Genomic DNA, 24,580 nt, shown 5'->3' with positions numbered 1-24,580 from the left:
TTTGGGGAATTTCTCTGAGGCAAGGTTAGGCTTCTATTTCTATCTTTAGGGGTAGTTAGCTCTTAGGCTGTGAAGAGGCGTCTAGGGAGAGTTAGGTACGCTCCACGGCTATTTCTAGTGTGTGTGTGATAGGAGTAGGGTTTGCGGTCAGCAGAGTTCCCACTTTCCCAGAGCTTGTTCCGATTACTAGTTTACTCATCAGGTCTTTCCGGGTGCTCCTAACCACCAGGTCCATAACAGTACAGCTGGCCGGGGGATGGCGACCCTCAAGACTGGGCGTTCTCCCTTGCGCCAGGAGATCCTGCATTGCTTAATGTAGATGCGTTTTTTCTGGCGCTTGGATTGCTTTATGACGAACCGAATTCAGTGGATCAGGCAGAGAAAATCTTGCTAGCTTTGTGTCATGGTCAGGATGAAGCGGAGATATATTGTCAGAAGTTTAGAAAATGGTCTGTGCTTACTCAATGGAATGAGTGTGCCCTGGCAGCAATTTTTAGAAAGGGTCTTTCTGAAGCCCTTAAGGATGTTATGGTGGGATTCCCCACGCCTGCTGGTCTGAATGAATCAATGTCATTGGCCATCCAAATTGATCGGCGTTTGCGTGAGCGCAAAATTGTGCACCATTTGGCGGTGTCCTCTGAGCAGAGGCCTGAGCTTATGCAATGTGATAGAACTTTGACCAGAACTGAACGGCAAGAACACAGACGTCAGAATAGGCTGTGTTTTTACTGTGGTGACCCCACTCATGCTATCTCTGATTGTCCTAAGCGCACTAAGCGGTTCGCTAGGTCTGTCACCATTGGTACTGTACAGCCTAAATTTCTTTTGTCTGTTACTCTGATTTGCTCTTTGTCATCCTACTCGGTTATGGCATTTGTGGATTCAGGCGCTGCCCTGAATTTGATGGACTTGGAGTTTGCCAGGCGCTGTGGTTTTTTCTTGGAGCCTTTGCAGTATCCTATTCCATTAAGGGGAATTGATGCCACGCCGTTGGCCAAGGATAAACCTCAGTACTGGACTCAGTTGACCATGTGCATGGCTCCTGCACATCAGGAAGATATTCGCTTTTTGGTGTTGCATAATTTGCATGATGTGGTCGTGTTGGGTTTGCCTTGGCTACAGGTTCATAATCCAGTATTGGATTGGAAATCAATGTCTGTGTCTAGTTGGGGTTGTCAAGGGGTACATGGCGATGTTCCGTTGGTGTCAATTTCTGCTTCCACTCCTTCTGAAGTCCCTGAGTTTCTGTCGGATTACCAGGATGTATTTGATGAGCCCAAATCCAGTGTCCTACCCCCTCATAGGGATTGTGATTGTGCTATAAATTTGATTCCTGGTAGTAAGTTTCCTAAGGGTCGACTTTTCAATTTATCTGTGCCAGAGCACGCCGCTATGCGGAGTTATATAAAGGAGTCCTTGGAGAAAGGGCATATTCGCACGTCTTCATCACCGTTGGGAGCAGGGTTCTTTTTTGTGGCCAAGAAGGATGGTTCTCTGAGATCCTGTATAGATTACCGCCTTCTCAATAAGATCACGGTCAAATTTCAGTACCCTTTGCCTCTGCTGTCTGATTTGTTTGCTCGGATTAAGGGGACTAGTTGGTTCACCAAGATAGATCTTCGAGGGGCGTATAACCTTGTGCGTATTAAACAGGGCGATGAATGGAAAACAGCATTTAATACACCCGAGGGCCATTTTGAGTACCTGGTAATGCCATTCGGGCTTTCAAATGCTCCATCTGTGTTTCAGTCCTTTATGCATGACATCTTCCGAAAGTATCTGGATAGATTCAAGATTGTATATTTGGATGATATTTTGGTCTTTTCGGATGATTGGGAGTCTCATGTGAAACAGGTCAGAATGGTATTCCAGGTCCTTCGTGCTAATTCCTTGTTTGTGAAGGGGTCTAAATGTCTCTTCGGAGTTCAGAAGGTTTCCTTTTTGGGCTTCATTTTTTCCCCTTCTACTATCGAGATGGATCCTGTTAAAGTTCAGGCCATTTATGATTGGACTCAACCTACATCTGTGAAGAGCCTCCAGAAATTCCTGGGCTTTGCTAATTTTTACCGTCGCTTCATCGCTAATTTTTCTACTGTGGTTAAACCTTTGACTGATTTGACAAAGAAAGGTGCTGATGTGGTGAATTGGTCCTCTGCGGCCGTTGAGGCTTTTCAGGAGCTGAAACGTCGTTTTTCTTCGGCCCCTGTGTTGCGTCAGCCAGATGTTTCGCTCCCTTTTCAGGTCGAGGTTGATGCTTCTGAGATTGGAGCAGGGGCTGTTTTGTCTCAAAGAAGTTCTGATGGCTCTGTGATGAAGCCATGTGCCTTCTTTTCTATAAAATTTTCGCCTGCTGAGCGTAATTATGATGTTGGCAATCGGGAGCTGCTAGCTATGAAGTGGGCATTCGAGGAGTGGCGACATTGGCTTGAGGGAGCCAAGCACCGCGTGGTGGTCTTGACGGATCACAAAAATCTGACTTATCTCGAGTCTGCCAAGCGGTTGAATCCTATACAGGCTCGATGGTCGCTGTTTTTCTCCCGGTTCGATTTTGTGGTCTCATACCTTCCGGGTTCTAAGAATGTGAAGGCGGATGCCCTTTCTAGGAGTTTTGTGCCTGATTCTCCGGGTGTCCCTGAGCCGGCTGGTATTCTCAAAGAGGGGGTAATTCTGTCTGCCATCTCCCCTGATTTGCGGCGGGTGCTGCAGGAGTTTCAGGCTGATAGACCTGACCGTTGTCCAGCGGAGAAACTATTTGTCCCTGATAGATGGACTAGCAGAGTTATTTCTGAGGTTCATTGCTCAGTGTTAGCTGGTCATCCTGGGATTTTTGGGACCAGAGATTTGGTGGCTAGGTCCTTTTGGTGGCCTTCCTTGTCTCGGGATGTGCGTTCTTTTGTGCAGTCCTGTGGGACTTGTGCTCGGGCTAAGCCCTGCTGTTCTCATGCCAGTGGGTTGCTTTTGCCCTTGCCAGTCCCGAAAAGGCCTTGGACGCATGTTTCCATGGATTTTATTTCAGATCTTCCTATCTCTCAAAGGATGTCTGTCATCTGTGTGGTTTGTGATCGCTTTTCTAAGATGGTCCATTTGGTACCCTTGCCTAAATTACCTTCCTCCTCTGATTTGGTGCCATTATTTTTTCAACATGTGGTTCGTTTGCATGGCATTCCGGAGAACATTGTGTCGGACAGAGGTTCCCAGTTTGTCTCTAGGTTTTGGCGGTCCTTTTGTGCTAAGATGGGCATTGATTTGTCTTTTTCTTCGGCTTTCCATCCTCAAACAAATGGCCAAACCGAACGAACCAACCAAACTTTGGAAACCTATCTGAGATGCTTTGTTTCTGCTGATCAGGATGATTGGGTGACCTTCTTGCCATTGGCTGAGTTCGCCCTTAATAATCGGGCTAGTTCGGCTACTTTGGTTTCGCCTTTTTTTTGCAATTCTGGTTTTCATCCTCGTTTTTCTTCGGGGCAGGTTGAGCCTTCTGACTGTCCTGGTGTGGATTCTGTGGTGGACAGGTTGCAGCAGATTTGGACTCACGTAGTGGACAATCTGACGTTGTCCCAGGAGAAGGCTCAACGTTTCGCTAACCGCCGTCGTTGTGTTGGTCCCCGACTTCGTGTTGGGGATTTGGTTTGGTTGTCTTCTTGTTATGTTCCTATGAAGGTTTCTTCTCCTAAGTTTAAGCCTCGTTTCATTGGTCCTTATAAGATTTCTGAAATTCTCAACCCTGTGTCATTTCATTTGGTCCTTCCAGCTTCTTTTGCCATCCATAATGTGTTCCATAGGTTGTTGTTGCGGAGGTACGTGGCGCCTATGGTTCCCTCCGTTGATCCTCCTGCCCCGGTGTTGGTTGAGGGGGAGTTGGAGTATGTGGTGGAAAAAATTTTCGATTCTCGTATTTCAAGACGGAAGCTTCAGTACCTGGTTAAGTGGAAGGGCTATGGTCAGGAGGATAATTCCTGGGTTGTTGCCTCCGATGTCCACGCTGCCGATTTAGTTTGTGCCTTTCATTTGGCTCGTCCTGATCGGCCTGGGGGCCCTGGTGAGGGTTCGGTGACCCCTCCTCAAGGGGGGGGGGTACTGTTGTGAATTCCGTTCTCGGACTCCCTCCTGTGGTCATGAATGGTACTTTGGTTAGTTCTGCTCTTGGACTCCCTCTGGTGGCTTTGAGCGGAACTGCTGGTCACTGAGGTTGGCTTTGTCAGCTGCTCTCGTTTATTGCTATGTTGGCTTCCCTATTTAACTCCACTCAGATCGTTACTTCATGCCAGCTGTCAATGTTTCAGTATTGGTTCAGATCTCTCTTGGACTTCTCTGAGGACCTGTCTACTCCAGCAGAAGCTAAGTCTTTGCTTGTTCATTTGTTGTTACTGCTTCCTGAATATATTTCTTAGTACTGCCAATTTCTAGTCCAGCTTCCTATCATGATATTCCCTTGCTAGCTGGAAGCTCTGGGGTGCAGAGTGGCACCTCCACACCGTGAGTCGGTGTGGGGAGTATTTTTGCTTACTCTGCGTGGTTTTTTGTAGTCTTTTGTGCTGATCGCATAGTTCCCTTTTCTATCCTCTGACTATTTAGTGAAGTCTGGCCTCCTCTGCTAAAACCTGTTTCATTCCTGTGTTTGTGACTTTCCTCTTAACTCACAGTCAATATATGTGGGGGGCTGCCTTTACCTTTGGGGAATTTCTCTGAGGCAAGGTTAGGCTTCTATTTCTATCTTTAGGGGTAGTTAGCTCTTAGGCTGTGAAGAGGCGTCTAGGGAGAGTTAGGTACGCTCCACGGCTATTTCTAGTGTGTGTGTGATAGGAGTAGGGTTTGCGGTCAGCAGAGTTCCCACTTTCCCAGAGCTTGTTCCGATTACTAGTTTACTCATCAGGTCTTTCTGGGTGCTCCTAACCACCAGGTCCATAAGAGCCACCACCACCGCACAGCCACACTCCAGCACCTTCGGTTTCACTGCGCAGACCCCCGCCGTCGCACCGGCCGGCACCGGACGCCGACACACCGGCCGCCGCCACGGAACCGGCCGCCACTGACGCACCGGCAACCGCCCTGGACGCCGACGCACCGGACGCTGCCACGGCACCGGACGCCGCCACGGGACCGGCCTACGCACCGGCCGCCGCCACGTCACCAGCTGCCGCCACAGGACCGGCCGCCGCCGCTGCACATCTCGGCCAGCAGATCCCAGCACAGACACCAGCACAGCCCCGCCCACCCCCAGCACAGCGCCGCAGGCAGCCCACAGCCCCGCCCACAGCCCAGTCACTCTTGAGTGACTGTTGACTGTGTGGCTTGGACACGCCTGTTACTGACGTCACGTCAATTTCCAGAGTCTGGAAATTGACGTGACATCGGCGGAAATTAGCGGTGGCTGCAGCCTGGGGGTCACGTGATCCAGACTCAGCTGCTGCCATAGCGCCGCTCACAGGCGAAAACGGCAACAGAAGGTATTTATAAAATTCATTAGGTGCCTCGGGGGGATACATTGGGGGGTTAACTGAAAGTAGTGGACAACCCCTTTAACTTCAGTCTTTCCCCATTACAAAGAAAAAAATAATTTCTGTTTCCTCTTGGTCTTCCAGCAACTTATAAGTAAACAGCAGTGAGGGTCTGGAAACAAGAGAACCTAGAAGATTTAATCCCTTCATGACCAGCATTGTTTATTAGCGGCTGTTCGCTTTGTGTTCATCGATGTATTCATAACCAACAAATAAAGTAGCACTCTGTAGCGCTATAGCATGCAAACATTAAATATATTTCATGTTTGCACACTATAGCGCTACAGTTTGCTGCTTTATTTGTTGGTTATATATGGAGGTGGCTGCTCTTAGTAAGTACCTGTTCACACCTGATTTCTTTTTGGAAGTGACGGTCAGGTTTTTTTACATCAATGTATTCATGACTCTTTTTGTAGAGGTTCGGTCTCAATCCCCGAAAAATGGGATTTAGAAATGCACACCACGTGAGCGATTGAATTTAATGAGGAAAACATAAGTATATTATAAGTTCATGCTCCTTTCTGGCGGTGACTGTCTTTTCAGATGAGCACAAAAATTTAGCCCACTGCTAGGTGTTTTTGTTTCATTTCTACATTTTTAAATTGAAAGAAGCATAGTACTTAAGAAGGTAAAAACTTTAATAGACCAACTTGTAATTTTCCTGTTTGACTAGTAATCATAAAACATTTTTCATTTGTAGCTCTTTACTACAGAACTGAGTAAGATGGACTAAGGAACCATGTATACATAATGGGCAACCCCAGCTTCAGCCTTTATTGATGCTGACTTGTATGTTAGGGGTTAAACTAAAGTGAATCTGCAGTAACACAAGTTGTGTGACAGCAAGGTTTTTAAAGAGGAATATCAAGCATGTTGGCACCTATAATATAGGCATCTAAGGGTGAGTGTCCACGGTAAGTAAACGCTGCGCAGAGCTGCAGCGTCAAACACGCAGCGTCCAGATGTTCCAGCATAGTGGAGGGGATTTTTTGAAATCCCGTGTCCACTATGCGTGGAAACCCGCACGCGGCGGCCCTGCGACTCCGGACATGCTGCGCGTCTTTTCAGATCGCAGCATGTCCGTGCTACCTGCGGCGACGCTGCATCGCCGCAGGTAATATCACAGGGCCCTATGGGAGGGGGGCGATGATCCCGGATGTGTACAGTTAACACATCCGGCATGATCGCGTCCCAGAAAGGGGGCGGGGCTTAGCGCCGAGCAGCTTCGCCGCTGCGGCGATACCGCCGGCCATCCTGATTGTGGACACGCAGCCTAATTGTCCTCTCCAATTATATTAACTGTCCAGGTATCTCCAGATGTTTTGTATGGTAACGAGACCACAATTCGTTATAGGTTTCTGAGTTTAGTTTTTATTATTTTCTAATTCACTCTGCTCTTATATTCATACAGTTAAACAAGTAAATTCTGCTTCCGTACAGTCACCACTAGGAAGAGCTTACTAAGGGGAAGATATACAGCTCAAATTTAAAGAGGTGAAAAAGTACCGTAGTTATGTTTTGCTGCTATTCCAGCTGCTCCATTGAGGAATCATAATAGTGATACCGGTAGTTCCCTCAATCTAATGATTAGAAAAGGAGTTACAGCACAAAACATTCACATGTTCAATAAATTAGGAACTTGCAGAAGGTGAAGATTTGGGTCATTTGAAGACAGGAGAAAATTATTCACTATCCTTTCATTACAGTATGCATAAACAGGGCTCCTGATGGTGTCACATAGACATCATTGTCCTCAATACCACTACAGACAATTAAGTTAAAGTTACACAGAACTTTGAAGTGCAGCTGGGAAATGTGTGGGAAAAAAACCCTTGTACGTTAACCCGAGTCGATGAGGAATCACCCACGGCAATGTGAAGGTCTGTACATTACACTAAGAATCCCAGTAAAATCTGTAGCGTGTAGTTGCAAATTATGTGGTAATACTGCCCATGTACAAGAATATAACTGCTACAATATTGCCCCTCTGTACAAGTATATGTACTATAATACTGTCCCTATGTTCCAGAATATTACTACTATAATACTGTCCCTATGTTCCAGAATATAACTACTATAATACTGCCGCTATGTACAAGAATATAACTACTATAATACTGCTCCTATGTACAAGACTATAACTACTATAATACTGCTCCTATGTACAAGAATATAACTACTATAATACTGCCCCTATGTACAAGAATATAACTACTATAATACTGCCCTATGTACAAGAATATAACTACTATAATACTGCTCCTATGTACAAGAATATAACTACTATAATACTGCTCCTATGTACAAGAATATAACTATTATAATACTGCCCCTATGTACAAGAATATAACTACTATAATACTGCTCCTATGTACAAGAATATAACTACTATAATACTGCTCCTATGTACAAGAATATAACTACTATAATACTGTCCCTATGTACAAGAATATAACTACTATAATACTGCTCCTACATACAAGAATATAACTACTATATACTGCCCCTATGTACAAGAATATAACTACTATAATACTGCTCCTATGTACAAGAATATAACTACTATAACACTGCTCCTATGTACAAGAATATAACTACTATAATACTGTCCCTATGTTCCAGAATATAACTACTATAATACTGCCGCTATGTACAAGAATATAACCACTATAATACTGCCCCTATGTACAAGAATATAACTACTATAATACTGCTCCTATGTACAAAAATATAAGGGTATGGCTCCACGGTACGGCTTGCCGGCGGGTTCGCCGCAGCGGCGAAGCCGCTCGGCGCTAAGCCCCGCCCCCTTTCTGGGACGCGATGGTGCCGGATGTGTACAGTACACATCCGGGATCATCGCACCCCTCGCCATAGGGCCCTGTGATATGCCTTGCGGGGATGCTGCGTCCCCGCAAGGTGTACGGACATGCTGCGTTCTGAAAAGACGCGCAGCATGTCCGGAGTCGCAGGGCTGTTTTCATAAAATCCCCTCCACTATGCTGGAAAATCTGGACGCTGCTTGTTTGACGCTGCAGCGTCAAACAAGCAGCGTTTACTGACCGTGGAAACATACCCTAACAGAGAAAAAGTCTGACAGCACTCGGATGCCATCAGTGTGCTGTCCTTTTTTTCACTGACTGATAGATAAGAGAAAGTGGAGAAACTTTTCTCATCACTGAAAAAAAACTGACCAAACTGTTCCGAAACTTGGCCCTCTTTTATCGTATGTAAAACCCTGACGTCTGAATGAGGCTTTAAGTTGGTGAAAAGTGTACTTCTCTAGGGTATATAGATTCTGGTTATAAGTTAATAATATTCCTGCAGCTCAGACTTGTGACAGTCGGTTATAACCAGGGGGAGCTGCCACCTATTTGTTGCTAGTAATATTGGAATGTTTGGACATTGATATTCCTATATTCTTGTTGGTTTACCAACACAGGACACAGAACTGATAACATAGTTTTTTTCAAAAACAGCTCCACACCTGTGCATGTTCCTAATAGTTTTGTTTATCGCTTTAGGTGCTTGTTATTTAGAATAGTTTTGCTGATTTTCAATTTGCTGACTTTCTGCTGGATTGATAAAATCCCTATTCCCATGTACTGTAATTAGTCAATGGTGCAAAAAATAAACTTAAAATCAGCAACACCTGAACATTTAACCAAGATAACAAAATTGTTCCATTGTGGTGACTTTTGGGAGACTATAATCTCTCTCTATGGAGAACAAGAGGGACTTAAAGGGGTTCTCTAGTTTTTATATTTAGATGTCCTATTCATGGGAAAGGTCATCACTATCAGAATGGTGGGTTCCACACTCAGCATCCCCCACTGATCAGCTGTTTACACTGGACACAGGGTATGTAATTCATCACCAAAACTCTGCACAATGTGTAGTGGCCATTCTCAGGTGCTACAGCTTAGCTCCTACTGAAGTGAATGTGATCTGCAAAAACGACCACTACATTCTGCAGCGCTATGGCGTTCAGGCTCTGTACACCATTTATATCTCGTCCCACAGAAGCTGAAAAGAGCCCATTGGTTGGGTGGCGAGTGTAAGGCTATGTGCAAACGTTGCGGATTTTGATGCAGATCTGCAGCTGTTTTCCATGCGTTGTACAGTACCATGTAAACGTATGAAAAATAAAATCCGCAGTGCACATGCTGCGGAAAAAAACGTGCAGAAACGCAGCATTGTTTATTCCGCAGCATGTCAATTCTTTGTGCGGATTCTGCAGCGATTTAAACTTGCTCCATAATAGGAATCCGCAGTTGTAAAACCGCAGGTGGAATCTGCACCAAAGCCACACAAAAAACACGCCAAATACGTGGGTAATCCGCAGTGCGGTTTACCTGCGGATTTTGCAAAAAAAGTGCGGAAAAATCCGCACACCAATCCACAACGTATGCACATAGCCCAAGACCTGCTAGTGATGACTTACCTGAAGGTAGGTCCTTAATGTCATATCACAAACCCAAAAAACCCATTTAAAGGATTTGTTGGCCCATTTCGATCATTCACTGCATATCAATGTGATGTGCCACAAATATGTGACAGATGCGGATACCACCAATGGGGAGGAAAACCAAATACGAAGCAAAAAAGCCCTTAAAAAATAACTTTTATTTATATTTAGAAAAATACCAAATCTACCAAAAATTCTCTTTTTCTTAAAAAAGGAGTAATAGAGGGTTTATCTACTGGGGTACAAAACACAACAATAGCGCATTGATTTGGTGCTAATAAATAACACATAGGAAGAGTCTGAGGAAAATAGATTGCACGTCACCCTACGTATATCCCTTCCTTACAGCGGAGGTTGGCACCCTGGGTAGTGAAATGACGCCACCGCTCCACGTCGAATCATGGGGATCCTAATATACCTAATTGATATTTGTGGAGCCTTCAATTTGGTCCCCCTTGATCATAAAATAATGGTTTATCACTTGGTAAGATGAGGACACCCCTAAACCCACAGCCTGCCAGATGTAATAGTAGGGTTGTAACTACAGCCAGTGCAGGGGTTGCAGTCACACCTGAGTCCTGGAGTTTGAGGAGCACAAAAGGTCCTTTTTGCCCCTATGATAAGACCAACAGTATTAAAAACATGATAATTGGGGTCCTCTTAGAGATCTTGCATTGGTGGCCATGAGCTTCCAGTTACACAGCTGAGTGATACATTGTGGGCACATAGTAACCAGCATGGGGGGCTATGAGGGGTCTTACTTGTTTCTTGGACATTGTCATGTTTTCAGAGAGGGAGTTTCTTTGCTTTCTAACCAAATTCTGCAGGAATGTGAATGGGGAGGGGGAGAAGAGATCTACTTCCTCACAGTCCTGGTGGGAAAGGAATTCAGACCAGGAGACCCCCCTCATCTTCCCTAACCAGTGACTACAGGGTGACAGCCCCACACAATGCAAGCAAGGACTTGACCCTTTGCCCACCCTTCACACTGCAGCCCTTTGCCTCCAGAGGTCGCCAAGCCAGGACAGAAGGTGTTAATGGGCCCTTCATTTTGACACTGGAGTTTGCTCCACCCAAAAAAAAAAGTTGTGCTTTCCCCTCTAGATCTCACATTACTGTGGAGCATGAGAGTGAACACAAGAGCTGAGACTGCAGAGAACTGAGTGACAGGATCCACAGACACTGTCACTGCCATGTCCTGGGGGGACCCCACAGCCTGAGTGGGTGACTGAGACCTGGAGATGGGGGCTCTTCTGACTCCTCCTGTGCTGCAGCTACTGCTCCTCATCACAGCACTGCTCCTGCCTAAGGTGAGACCCTCAGTGACAGCAGCTGCTGAGCTTTCAGGATGTGCAGATGTAGCAGAGCTGAGCTTGTCCATACAGGATTTGGGGCTATATGTCCATGTAGTGATAACTGCAGTCCTATGTAAATCCATAATACAATGGAATGACAAACTTGGTTCTGCGAAAATTGCTCAATGGCTAAATAAATACATAGTAATAGTTTATATACAGTCCCATACAATGACATACGGGTTAAAAATATTTGCCTGTAAGTAGTGGTGGGTGAGGTATATTTATGTGTGTTCAGCTATATGCACAATTATATTATTATTTGGTATTTATAAACTCTGATAGGTTCCAGACGATCAAATATTCTGGATTATTGGCCATTCATAAGTATATAATCCTATTAACTTGTACAGCGTACTGACATTTCATCGTTATTAGTTTGCAACAACTAGCGCTGACCTCTCGCTGTTCGGAATTGGTAAATTATGGATTATCAGATTCCCTAGGTTATCAACTATTAGATTGTTGGGTTCCTTCCAATCTTTCTGATGTGCACTGATCACAGGGATAAACTAATAATATTTAATAGCACCAGACTCCTTTAAAAATGGCCATCTATAATGGAGTGACTATTGGTCATTCACCTGGGCTGCATGACCCCATTCATTTTTTTAGGGGGTCCCATATAAATCCAGGGATCTCCAGTCCACGAGAAGTGACTGCTCCTTACTGCTGGCTGGATCAGGCTGGGTTGTTTCATACATAGCGTTTTTTTTAACGAAAGAGGCCACGTTTTTGTCACTTTTGTTTTCTTGGCATTTTTTTCACAGTAACAATGCATACTGACTTAAATATGAAAATTTAGAGCTCACTATAAAAAGCACTTTTTTTTAATTTTTTTTTTTTTTTTTTTTTTTTAGATGAGCTGTTTTATGATCAGTAACTTTTTTCATAGAACTTAAAAAAAAAAATGTATGAAAAAATAAATCAATGAATTAAAAAAAAAAAATCACCCTCAAAACTCCCTTGTGTCCCAGAGGGGTTATCATATAGGAACCTTGTCTGGCCCTCTATTACCTAGAAGTTATTAACCCCTCATTATGACTTCACAATATGGTGATAGTGAGACGAGAGATTCATTGCGGGTCCAGCGTCCACATCTTACAGGATATCCTGACCGGGGCACACTGATAATTCTGGACAAGCATTCGTATCCCTCCAACCCCAGAAGTGTCTCAGAATGAAACTGTGTATTCCTCCTATATTATGACGCTGATTATTACAAAATAATGCTATGTGCATAATATACCGTTTTTCGTCTTGCTCACGGTTTCCTAGACACCCTTTTTTTTTCTTCATGTTTATTTGTCTGCCACTAAACATGAGAAAAAAAAAAGGTAATGCACCATCATATAGTCTAAATGTAATGTATGTATATTAATATACTGCATTAGTCACCACGGTTGTAGATTACATAGCTGGTATCTATACACCCAGTGTTGGTCGCTAGTCGTATAATGGGCTCCGGGTGTCAGTTACTGCATCTATGTACAGTATTGGTCAGTAGTGTTCTAATGGATGCTGCCCTGTATATATCCATATGTATGTTGTGTTGGATAATATTCATATAATGGGCACCTGGTGTCTGAATCTAAATCTGAACCTTCTAGGTTAGTTGGAAATAATTGACGCCTGGTGTCAGGGTCAATGTACAGTACTGATCAGTAGTGTTATAAAGGATACCTTGTATATATCAGTATTTATGATATAATCCATGCCTGGTGTTTATCTATCTACTCTATATTGGATAGCACTGGTAAAGGGCACCTGGTGTCTGAATCTATGAACTGTGTAGGTCAGTCAGAGATAAGTGACGCCTGGTGTCTATGTACAGTATTGGTCAGTAGTGAATGGATGCTGTCTGTATCTGTTGTACTGATATAATGGATGCCTGGTATCTATATTTATATGCATTGCACTGATATACTGTGTACCTGGTGTCTATCTCTGTATACCGTATTAGTTATATAATGGGCACCCGGTGTCTGATTCAGTTGGATATACAGTAATAGTTGTCTGGTATATGTATCTATGTACAGTATTGGTCATTAGTGTTATCTGTATCTATATGTATTGCACTGATATACTATATACCTGGCGTCTATATGTCTAAATTGTATTAGATAGTAGTTATATAATGGGCACCTGGTGTCTTAAGTGTATGACCAGTGTAGGGTTAGTTGGGATATAATTGATGGTGTATATATGTAGATATAATAAATGTGTGGTGTGTCTATCGGTATACCATAGTGGACAGCACTCTTATAATGGGAGCCTTATGGGGGTTTGTATACTCAGATGGATACAACTGATACCATGTAATGGATTCCTGAAGTCTTCATTGATATACCGTATTTTTCAGTACTTGTGCCTCTGTCTATATTTGTCAGTATTGATAAAATGGAAGTAATGTGTCGGAATCTGTATACTGTAGGGGTTATTAGTGATATAGTGAACTCAGTGTGTCCATCTATATACTGTATTGGTCCACCTGGTGTCAATCTATATGCATTTTACTGATGCAATGGATGCCTGGTATATATCTATGTAAATTTTATTGGTAAAGGGCACCTAGTGTCTAAATCAATGAATTGCATAGACCAGTCGGGATCTATTTGAGGCCTGGTGTCTACACTTATGTATTATGTCTTTAATGAGTTTTTGGATCGGAAACTGAGTAGAAACTCCCAAGTTTTAGGGAGAGTTCTATTTCAAAAATTCCTCAAAAAACTCAGTATGCACATGCCCTTTATTAGTCCGATTTCCATCAGTCACCTAATTTTGTGGTAGATTTATTCTTGCTTCCCAGCAGGAAATAAGTATATAAATTTACAGATGCATTCTAATCCCATAGAAACTTGTAGGATGCCGGTTTTTCATTGAAATCCCACATGTGTGAACAGGCTCTGATGGACAGATGGTGATATCTATCTATTTATTTATTTTACTAATTTATATAGCGCCATTAATTCCACAGCGCTTTGCAAACATTATTGGCACTGTCCCAATTGGGGCTCACAATCTAGATTCCCCACCAGTATGCCTTTGGAATGTGGGAGGAAACCGGACAACCCGGAGGAAACCCACGCAAACATGGGGAGAACATACAAACTCCTTGCAGATGTTGTCCTTGGGATTTGAACCCAGGACCCCAGTGCTGCAAGGCTGCCGTGCTAACCACTGAACTCAGTTTGTCTGTCTGTCCCTCCCTCCGTCTGTCCCTCCATCTGTCCCTCAGTCTGTTCCTCCCTCCGTCCCGAAAATTTTAAAATATTAATTAAATTAATTTTAACCTGGAATATGGCAATTTAATTGTCGACAATCTTTTTCTGTTTATACATCTTGAGTAAGGCCAGGAGTGCACGGCGACATTTGGGAGAATTGCGGTCACGCAGCAAATGTCACCATGTTGTCTGCAACTTGCTGTAGTGCAACTGTATTTTAGAATTATGATTTTATTGTAAATAAGACGGCCAAGTTGTGGCAAGATGTATGGCGCTATCCCATGGTGAGTGAGTAGCTTGCGACTTGCGACAGAAAATCTAGCTCATTTGGGAACATTTGTGACTGTGTTGCGCCGTAACAGAATGTCGCAGGTCGCAATGTGACACCATATGAAATCATTTGTTGCGATGGCACAGTGCGACACTGCGATTTCAGTATCCCACGACTCATGCCTAGCCTAAAACACTGGACATGTTCATATCCAATTTGCCCGATCCAGCCAGGAGTCACTAGGAGTATGTGAATTGTCAACAGGACAGAACAAACTAAGAGTGGTCATAATGTGATGGCTTCTTCTGTAAATGGGAGTTTGGACTGAAGCTGAATGTCTTCTGCAAAATCATGTGTAAATGAGTGAAATTACGTGGACTAGTCATTGGCATGCAATGCTTCACATAGCAAGTTTCATACAAAACCAGCCTAGAACAAACTGCAGCAGATACCTCAGGGAGGAACAACAGGAAGCAGTGGAATACTATTGTGCAGAGAATAATTAATGGGGTTTTCCCTTTTTATCTCCCCAGACTAGAGCTACATGGTGAAATGTGTCTCACAACACTGAAATAGTAGCGTCACATTGCGACAATCATGTAATGACTTCCTATGGTGTTGCGTTGTGACCTGCGAAATAGTGCGACACAGAGCCACAAAGGTTTCCAAATGTGTCGGATTTTCTGTCACTGGTTGTCAGGCTTACCATAGACTTCTGACTTGGGGGTGATATATCTGCAACCTGGATGTTTTTATTTCCGGCGAAATCAGAGCTTTAAAAACTAAAATGCTGGGAGTTTTAGTTTTGCAATAGGTTGGTGACAACTAGCAGTGGTCACTATCCACTAATGGTGGGACGTTAGCACCATTAACACAATCCCAAAGTACAATGCAAAGTAGTAGAAGGAAAAATAGATTTATTTTTTTTTGTATTTTGATGAAGTACTCCAGTCTAAATGGATGACTTCTAAGGAGTGTTAGATATTCTGGGTTAGAACGTTTCCCCAGATGGGTATTAACTAACATTAAATTACAACAATATCTGACACCTCAGAAAAGAAATTTTATCGTAGACCGAGTGAGACATGTGGCTTCATTACTGTTATGTCACCAGCTGTGAATGTTCCCATCCAGAGTATATAAAGGAGTCTAAGCTCAGTAGTCCTCTGAAACATAGTCTCATATCTCATATTTCTACATTTGACTCATTGATAATAATTTATTAAAGTGTTAACACTACCATGGCTGTCCCGTCCCTAAGTGTCAGTGCGTCACTTTCCCATCCCCCAAGTGTCGGCGCGTCATTGTCCCGTCCCCCCAAGTGTTAGAGCATCGCTGTCCCATCCCCCCAAGTGTCGACGCGTCGTTGTCCCGTCCCTCAAGTGTCGGGGCGTCACTGTCCTATCCTCCAAGTGTCGGTGCATCTTTGTCCCGCCCCCCTAAGTGTTGGCGCGTCGCTGTCCCATCCCCCCAAGTGTTAGGGCATCGCTGTCTTGTCCCCCCAAGTGTGGGCGCATCGTTGTCCCGTCCCCCAAGTGTTGGCATGTCGCTGTCCCATCCCCCAAGTGTCGGCGCGTCGCTGTCCCATCCCCCCAAGTGTTAGGGCATAGCTGTCTTGTCCCCCCAAGTGTCGGCGCACCGTTGTCCCGTCCCCCCAAGTGTTGGCACGTTGTCCCGTCCCCCCAAGTGTTGCCGCGTCGTCCCGTCCCCCCAAGTGTTGCCGTGTAGCTGTCCTGTCCCCCAAGTGTTGGCGCGTCGCTGCCCCGTCCCCCATGTGTTGGCGCGTCGCTGTCCTGTCCCCCCCCCCCAAGTCTTTCTGCTGAACTGTATTTACTTTTATTTTTCATCACTCTTCCTGGACATTCACGTAATATATGGGGTATTTCTCCCTTCTCTATACATAAGGCAATTGTACTAATATAAAGAGTCACGTGATATTCTAGCTGCCCAGAAGTTTTGGAAAGCCCCCCGCTGATTCAGCATGCAATTAAACTGCTTGATTATATGGGATTTACAGTACTTGATATGCGGAATAGTGACATGTATGGTATTCTTAGCAGTGGCAGATCATGGCATCTTTGCTTCCCTGGCTTCCAAACACTGTCATGAGATGGCACTGATCATGCCATGGGCATACATTTACAGCACATCCTGCATTGCACTACTGTACCCAATTTCTTATATATTTAGGAGTCATTCCATTTTATACTAATTCCAACTACGACTCCACCAAAATAGACACTGACTCCTACTCCAAATCCCCAGTCCTGAGCAGTGCAGGTTTGAAAGTTAATATAGCTTCCAATAATCTGTCTCTTGGAGATCCTAAGGAGTGTAAAAGTTATCAGAGCTGACAATGCCACCCATGTGTTCCAGCCTTCATCTGTATCTGATGTGATGTGGAGTCACTGCTTACACTTCTTGTCCGATTCCATTTCTAATGTGCTGGATCACTTAGATGATTCTCAACCTCCAGAGGCCTCCAGCGAGCTCCTGCTAATAGAACATGGGATTTTGAGACTTTTAATTTGTAACATTTTGTTACTTATTACATTTATCAAACAAAATAAGTCACATAGCTCTGTTACTGCTGGAAAAAATCTCAAGGTAAAAGTTAATTTAAGTACTGACGTCACTTCATCTATGTACCGTATATGATGAATGTGGTAAACCTGCAGCTGTTTCACATATCTGGTTGACTTTTATGACATAAAATATAATTTTGGGTGCCAGCTGTTACGTCACCGGCTCCCAAAAACAAAGTCTTGTATAACCCTTAAATTGGTATCCAGAGTAATCTTCAACCCGATGCACAAAAAACAAGTCTTCATGCACCTCTTGGTTGCAGAATAAAAAAAGAAGTTACAGATGTTGGAAAATGGCAACATAAGCCAAATATTTTTTTATTTTTTACGAAGTTGTAACTTTTTTTAATCACTAAGATATATTAAAAAAACCTTTTACATTTTTGTATTGCCGTAATTGTAGTAACCTGATGAATCGTGACCAGGTCAATTTTTTTTAGCACAAAATGAATTTCAGAAAACCAAAATTCCAATAAACACTGGTGGAATTTCTTTTTTTACTGTGCTTGGAATTTTTTTTCCCCTGATTTCTTTTAATTGTATTATATGATAAAATGAAAAGTCATTCAAAGCTACAACCTGTATAGCCAATAATAAGCCGTCATATAGTTATATCGGCTGAAAACGAAAAACGTTATGGCACAAGGCAGTAAATGTTGCCATAGGAGCGTAGATAACCCAGCAAAGAAGTAAAATATTAACTGTTTTAACATTAAACAATAAAGAGTCTTTTATATTGCTGTTGTCCATGCAGCTGGAATGTTTGTTGACGTAGTGTTGAATGTTTTTATATTTCACTACTTCCTTATCCGTAATCCTTGACCTTTTTACAGCATTGCATCGGGGGCGTAGCGAGTGCATTCACTTTACACAACTGGATCTGCAGGTATATTTCTTGTTCCTTCAGGCAGGGTAAATCCGATTTTCCTTAGTCATGTTACCAACAACTTGTATATAAGCTGCAGGATCACAAATACTAAAAGTAATGGAGCATGGTTTAATAAAATAATGAAAAACAGCCTCGTCAGCACTCATCTACTATCGGCCGTTGTATGCATGTGAACGCTGCAGCCAGTCTCGATGTAGCAGGGGTGAAATCTGTTGTGAAACCACACCAAAAATAAAACAGATTTTGCTATTGCCGCTCTGTGATGAAATCTGCTGCAGATTTGCAGAAAAGATATCCTCCACTATGTGAATTTGCCCACACGGATTTGTTCTTGACCACAAGAAGTCTAAATTTATCATATTTACCAACCTTTAAGACCCTAAAATTGTAGTGCCCCGACAATTTATAGTACGTAAAGTAACCTAATTTTAACAGAGTTCATGAATTGTCCCTTCAAAACTTTGAAATTTTGCATCTATGGTAGTACGTAATTCAAAAGTGAATATTGCATATCTGCAGTCCATTTAGTTGGTCTTGGGGCCGTATTGTAGAGAAAGGACTCAGCCCCGGCTAGTTGCACCTCTTATGTTAATGAGTGGGTAAAATTTTGCAATTGTCATTAGAAACTATAAATGGGCGTATAAATTATTATTAGCTGCTGTTGTGAAAAAAAAAAAAAGAAAGGTATACAGATGACATGTGCGGGGAAAAAAACAATCACCCCACTTTTCTGGATTAAACTGAACCATTTTTTCTGTGCTAGTGTGAACATACTCTCAGTAAGGTTTACTATCCTGAACATAGCTGACTGCTCATTTCAAAAGTTTAACTAGCAGAAGAAACTTTTCAACTTTAATATACATGTACAATAAGGGGGAAATCACAGAAAAGTAGAAGTTATGGCTTGTTGTATATTTCTGGTGGTTTGAGGAGACATTGAAGTGCGAATAAAAATAGGATATATGGATACTGGTGGCATTAATCTGAGAATTCACAAAAAGTGAGGGTCCGGCAAATACATTGTGACATCAAACAGAATTTTTGGCTGAGATCAAATGTCATATAGCCGAAGTCTTATCAGCCTGTGTGTATATAATGTATATGTGGGAGTTCTGTGGAATATAGGGGTCTATTATCATCACAATACAGGGATTTATTATTGTATTGTGTGCCGTGGATAAGCGTCTAGATCCAGGTGGTACATCAATGGATTCTGTATCTTTCATTGACAGCGGAGGGTACACGAACCATGACATCCAGAGCCTTTGTATGGGTGTAGTGTAGAGGGATTGACTACAAGCTTCTTTTGAGCAGCTGTTGCAGGGTATGTGTAGCATTAAGACTCATTCATACGTCAGGATTTCTTGTCCAAGTTTCGTCCGTGTTTTTCACAGATAGAACTTGTACCTACCATAGTCTACTGAGATGTTCACATGTCCAAGTGTTTTTGCACTAAATTACGGAGACGTGTCTGTTTTCTGATCAAACTTGTCAAGGCAAGTCTATGGGTCAATGAAAAAATCGGAAAGCACTTGTACGCCATCCGTGTGCTGTTCGTCTTTCATAGACTGGTAGGAGAAGCTTGAGAGACCTCCATCAGCTCATTTTTTTTTTCATCAGAAGAAAAAACCTGATGAGACTTTGATAGAGAAAAATCTCACAAACTGAGCCAGCTCCGCTGCAACTTGCACTGTTTTTTTTGCATACGAGAAAAATCAATGATGTCTAAATGAGGCTTTACATGGTGACCATCACTAAATGGCTGTATATTTATCACATGGAGATTCCAAAAAAAGCCCTTTATAACATTCAGTTGATGTGACTTAAACTGACAAATTGTTTTTTTTTCTCCAGCAAAATGGCACTGGTGCTTGCGCAGTAGTATCTATCGAAACGCCATTTTGAAGAAGTTAATTTTTTTTTCAACCCAGCAATATTATAGGCATAATGCGATACATGCTACTGCGCAGTGCCATTTTGCTGAATGTAATTTTTCTTTCATAACCCCCTCAATATTATGTACAGTATGTAAAATAGGGGGCAGGTCAAATGAGGATCAAGGACCTGTCCTAAGCACGTACAGATGAATATGTAAGCAGAGCACCACATGCAGACACCCCCACAGGCCGACCTTAAGCACGAGAACCTAATTGACTGAAAACTACAAATAAACAACAACCTCAAGATGGGTTTCATCAACCAAGGTATCATTTTAATCAGTATAATGGTGCTGACCTGACTTCTGGTGGTCCCAAACTTCTTCCATTTAAGGATTATGGAGGCCACTGTGCTTGAGTACTGCAGACATTCTGTTGTAACCTTGGCCAGGATGTAACTCAGGATCAATAATGTAATGCATGTACACAGTGACTGCACCAGCAGAATAGTGAGTACAGCTCTGGATTATAATACACGAAGTAACTAAGGATCAGTACAGGATAGTTATTATTATTTATTTATATAGCACCATTGATTCCATGGTGCTGTACATGAGGAGGGGTTACATTAAAATACAAATATCACTTACAGTAAACAAAACGAACAATGACAGACTGATACAGAGGGGAGAGGACCCTGCCCTTGTGGGCTTACATTCTACATAATTATGGGGAAGGAGACAGTAGGTTAAGGGTTGCAGTAACTCCGATGGTGTTGAGCTGGCCGTGTGGTCATTACAGGTTGTAAGCTTCTTTGAAGAGGTGGGTTTTCAGGTTTCTTTTGAAGGATCCAAATGTGGTGGATAACCGGGTGTGTTGGGGCACAGAATTCCAGAGGATGGGGGATATTCGGGAGAAGTCTTGGAGGCGATTGGGTGAGGAGCGAATAAGCGTGGAGGCAAGAAGGAGGTCTTGGGAGGACCGGAGATTACGTGAGGGAAGATATTGAGAGATTAGTTTGGAAATATACGGAGGAGAAAGGTTATGGATGGCTTTGTAGGTCAGTGTTAGTAGTTTAAACTGGATACGCTGGGAAATTGGGAGCCAGTGGAGGGATTTGCAAAGACGGGAAGCAGGAGTGTAGTGAGGAGCAGGGCCCTATTTAGAGTTTCTGCTGCCCTAGGCACTTTTAGTGCTGCCTCCCCTTTGGTGATTATGACACTATCGCCAGTGACTTTGCCATAAATCACTGATGTGAAAGCAGCCTTTTGCAGCAGATCCGGCAGTTTTTCTGCATCTTCCGCGTAATGGATCACTTACGGCAACACTGCGTTTGGCCTCATTCATTCCCTATGGGACTTGCGGTTTTGCCGCGATCCGGCCAATGCGGTACTTGCAGCAATGGAAAAAAACACTGCTAGCAGTGTTTTTTGTATCACCGCAAGTGCAAAACCGCAATTGCCGCACATGTCCGCAAGTAGCCATCACTACCTGTCCCTGCACCTTGCTAGCTCATCCCTAACCATCCCTCTGACCTAAAACTACTCTATAAAGCTTTAGAAAATCAATTTATTAACTGCCATATTACTATGATAGTGAGGGCTCCAGGCTACGGCGTAGATTGGGAAGGGCAGTCTCTGGGTCTCCATTCTCTCTGTGCGCACCCTCAGTCCCTGCCTCACTGCCTGTGCTGCACTGTGCACAGACCTCCCTCCACCGGACCCGGTAATCCCCGCTCGCAGTAGCATACTGGCAGAGGTGTATCTAGGTTTTCTGGCACCAGGGGCAAGAATTCATTTTGGTGCCCCCCTCCGCCAAGGACATATGCGATTTGCACACTTAGTCATGTGCCCACGAGCTCCTCTCCCTAATGCTCTCAATATTCAGTGAAAAACAGAGAGAAGCAGAAGAGAAGCTCATTGTCACAGGACCATAAGTATGAAAGTCACATATGAGTGACGTGTCCATGTGATGACTACTGGAACCTGCAGAGCTGAATCCTGACATCGCAGGCTTCTGAATTCTCACAGCTAATGCACTGCACACTTTTAGGATTCTCCCTTGCTGGTGGACAGTCATGTCAGCACAAGTATGTGATTTGTATACTCCTGACCACATTCCGACTAGACTTGCCCGGCCTCACTCAGTTACTTTTCATTGACGTCTATGATGTGTAGTCAGCATGTGACCGCATTAATGTAAATCTCCAGCTTGAGAGAATTCTGACACAAAGAATGACTGCAGACTCATCACAAACCTAGACATCCCCTTTAATGCTCCTAACATAAATAAAAACATTAGTTAGTATCACAAATAACATTTACATCCAGGTACCTTATAGATGTCGTCGTCTCTGTAGCCGTTCTCCTTTTCTTCATCTTGTCTGACCCCATGATGAGTTTTCTCATCTACAGCCGTCTCTGCAGACTTCCATCTTCTCCGCTCTTTTGCAGAAAATCTCCACATGATGCCCTTAAAGATACAAGTGTCATTATAATGCTCCTGAATAAAAAATTGCCCCTCACTATATTGTCTGCACAAAATATGACCCCCACACTGTCCCTCTTATGGTACATACTCTTCACACTGACCTCTCCTTTCTATACCGGCCCCTCTTCACACTGTCCTCTTACACTATAGGGCCCAGTATTTATACTCCATATTTATAATCCATCCTCCCACCCTGTGTGCATGGCTCCCCATCTTCCCACCCTGTGTGCATAGCTCCCCCATCTTCCCACCCTGCCTGCATGGCTCCCCCATCCTCCCACCCTGCATGCATGGCTCCCCCATCCACCCTGCATGCATGGCTCCCCATCCTCCCACCCTGCGTTTATGGCTCCCCCATCCTCCCACCCTGCGTGCATGGTTTCCCCATCCTCCCACTCTGCGTGCATGGCTCCCCTATCCTCCCCTGCGTGCATGGCTCCTCCATCCTCCTCCCCTGCGTGCATGGCTCCTCCATCCTCCTCCCCTGCGTGCATGGCTCCCCCATCCTCCTCCCCTGCGTGCATGGCTCCCCCATCCTCCTCCCCTGCGTGCATGGCTCCCCCATCCTCCTCCCCTGCGTGCATGGCTCCCCCATCCTCCTCCCCTGCGTGCATGGCTCCCCCATCCTCCTCCCCTGCGTGCATGGCTCCCCCATCCTCCTCCCCTGCGTGCATGGCTCCCCCATCCTCCTCCCCTGCGTGCATGGCTCCCCCATCCTCCTCCCCTGCGTGCATGGCTCCCCCATCCTCCTCCCCTGCGTGCATGGCTCCCCCATCCTCCTCCCCTGCGTGCATGGCTCCCCTATCCTCCCCCCCCCCCTGCGTGCATGGCTCCCCTATCCTCCCCCCCCCCCCCTGTGTGCATGGCTCCCCTATCCTCCCTGCGTGCATGGCTCCCCCATCCTCCCACCCTGCGTGCAAGGCTCCTCCATCCTCCTCCCCTGTCATACTCACCTCTCACCATGCGGTGCAGAACTTCCCGGCATCTCTGCAGCATCTTCCTTCCTGTATGAGCAGTCACGTGGTACCGCTCATTAAGGTGATGAATATGCGCATATTCATCACCTTAATGAGCGGTACCACGTGACCGCTGAAGACAGGACGCGCTGCCGGCGCTGATACGGAGTTGCAGCCACCGCTGGTTGAAGGTGAGTATGACGTCTTCAGGGGGGGCGGGAAGGAGGGAGGGAGGAGAGGGGGCGGGCACTTGACCCCGAACTTTTATAAAAAGAAAAAAAAAACCTAGCTCAAGTGAGCCCCCCCCCCGCATCCTGGCACCCTAGGCACGTGCCCTCAAGTGCCTAGTGGCAAATATGGCCCTGGTGAGGAGAGAGATTAATTAGTCGGGCAGCAGAGTTAAGGACAGACTGGAGGGGTGCGAGAGTGTTAGAAGGTAGGCCACAGAGGATGATGTTGCAGTAGTCGAGGCGGGAGATGATTAGGGAATGCACAAGCATTTTGGTATAGTGAGGGTTGAGGAAAGGACGGATTCTGGAAAATATTTTTGAGCTGGAGGCGACAGGAGGTGGCGGGAGCTTGGATGTGTGGTTTGAAGGACAGGGCAGAATCCAGGGTTACTCTGAGGCAGCGGATTTTGGGAACAGGGGAAACTGTGATTTCATTTATTTTGATATATAGATCAGGTAGGAAAGATATGCGAGATGGAGGAAAGATAATTAGTTCAGATTTGTCCACATTGAGCTTGAGGAAGCGAGAGGAGTAGAAGGAGGATATGGCTGATAGACACTCTGGGATTCTGGAGAGCAGTGGGGTGACATCTGGGCCAGAGAAGTAGATCTGAGTGTCATCAGCATATAGATGGTACTGGAAGCCATAGGACCTTATGAGTTGTCCCAGGCCGAGTGTATAGATTGAGAAGAGTAAGGGCCCAAGGACAGAGCCTTGAGGGACACCAACAGAG

General features: G+C 44.4%; 1 protein-coding gene across 3 annotated transcripts in view; it reads left to right on the top strand.

Moving 5' to 3' along the window:
* The first annotated feature begins 11,086 nt into the window (after positions 1 to 11,086).
* The window catches only part of LOC143806509 (uncharacterized), a 236,519-nt gene continuing 223,025 nt past the window's right edge, over positions 11,087 to 24,580 (top strand). For 2 of the 3 annotated variants that reach the window (XM_077287125.1, XM_077287124.1), the window contains exon 1: positions 11,088 to 11,279. In XM_077287125.1, coding sequence (XP_077143240.1) covers positions 11,211 to 11,279 — 69 coding nt within the window. In that variant the 5' untranslated portion in view covers positions 11,088 to 11,210. Of the gene's footprint in view, positions 11,280 to 24,580 lie in introns of all 3 variants that reach the window. The other variant, XM_077287123.1, reaches the window with a different exon arrangement.

This window comes from Ranitomeya variabilis, chromosome 2, assembly GCF_051348905.1.
Source record: "Ranitomeya variabilis isolate aRanVar5 chromosome 2, aRanVar5.hap1, whole genome shotgun sequence".
In the NCBI taxonomy this organism is placed as follows: Eukaryota; Metazoa; Chordata; class Amphibia; order Anura; family Dendrobatidae; genus Ranitomeya; species Ranitomeya variabilis.
Note: the sequence above shows the minus strand (reverse complement) of the source record. Positions and strands in the feature narration are given on the sequence as shown.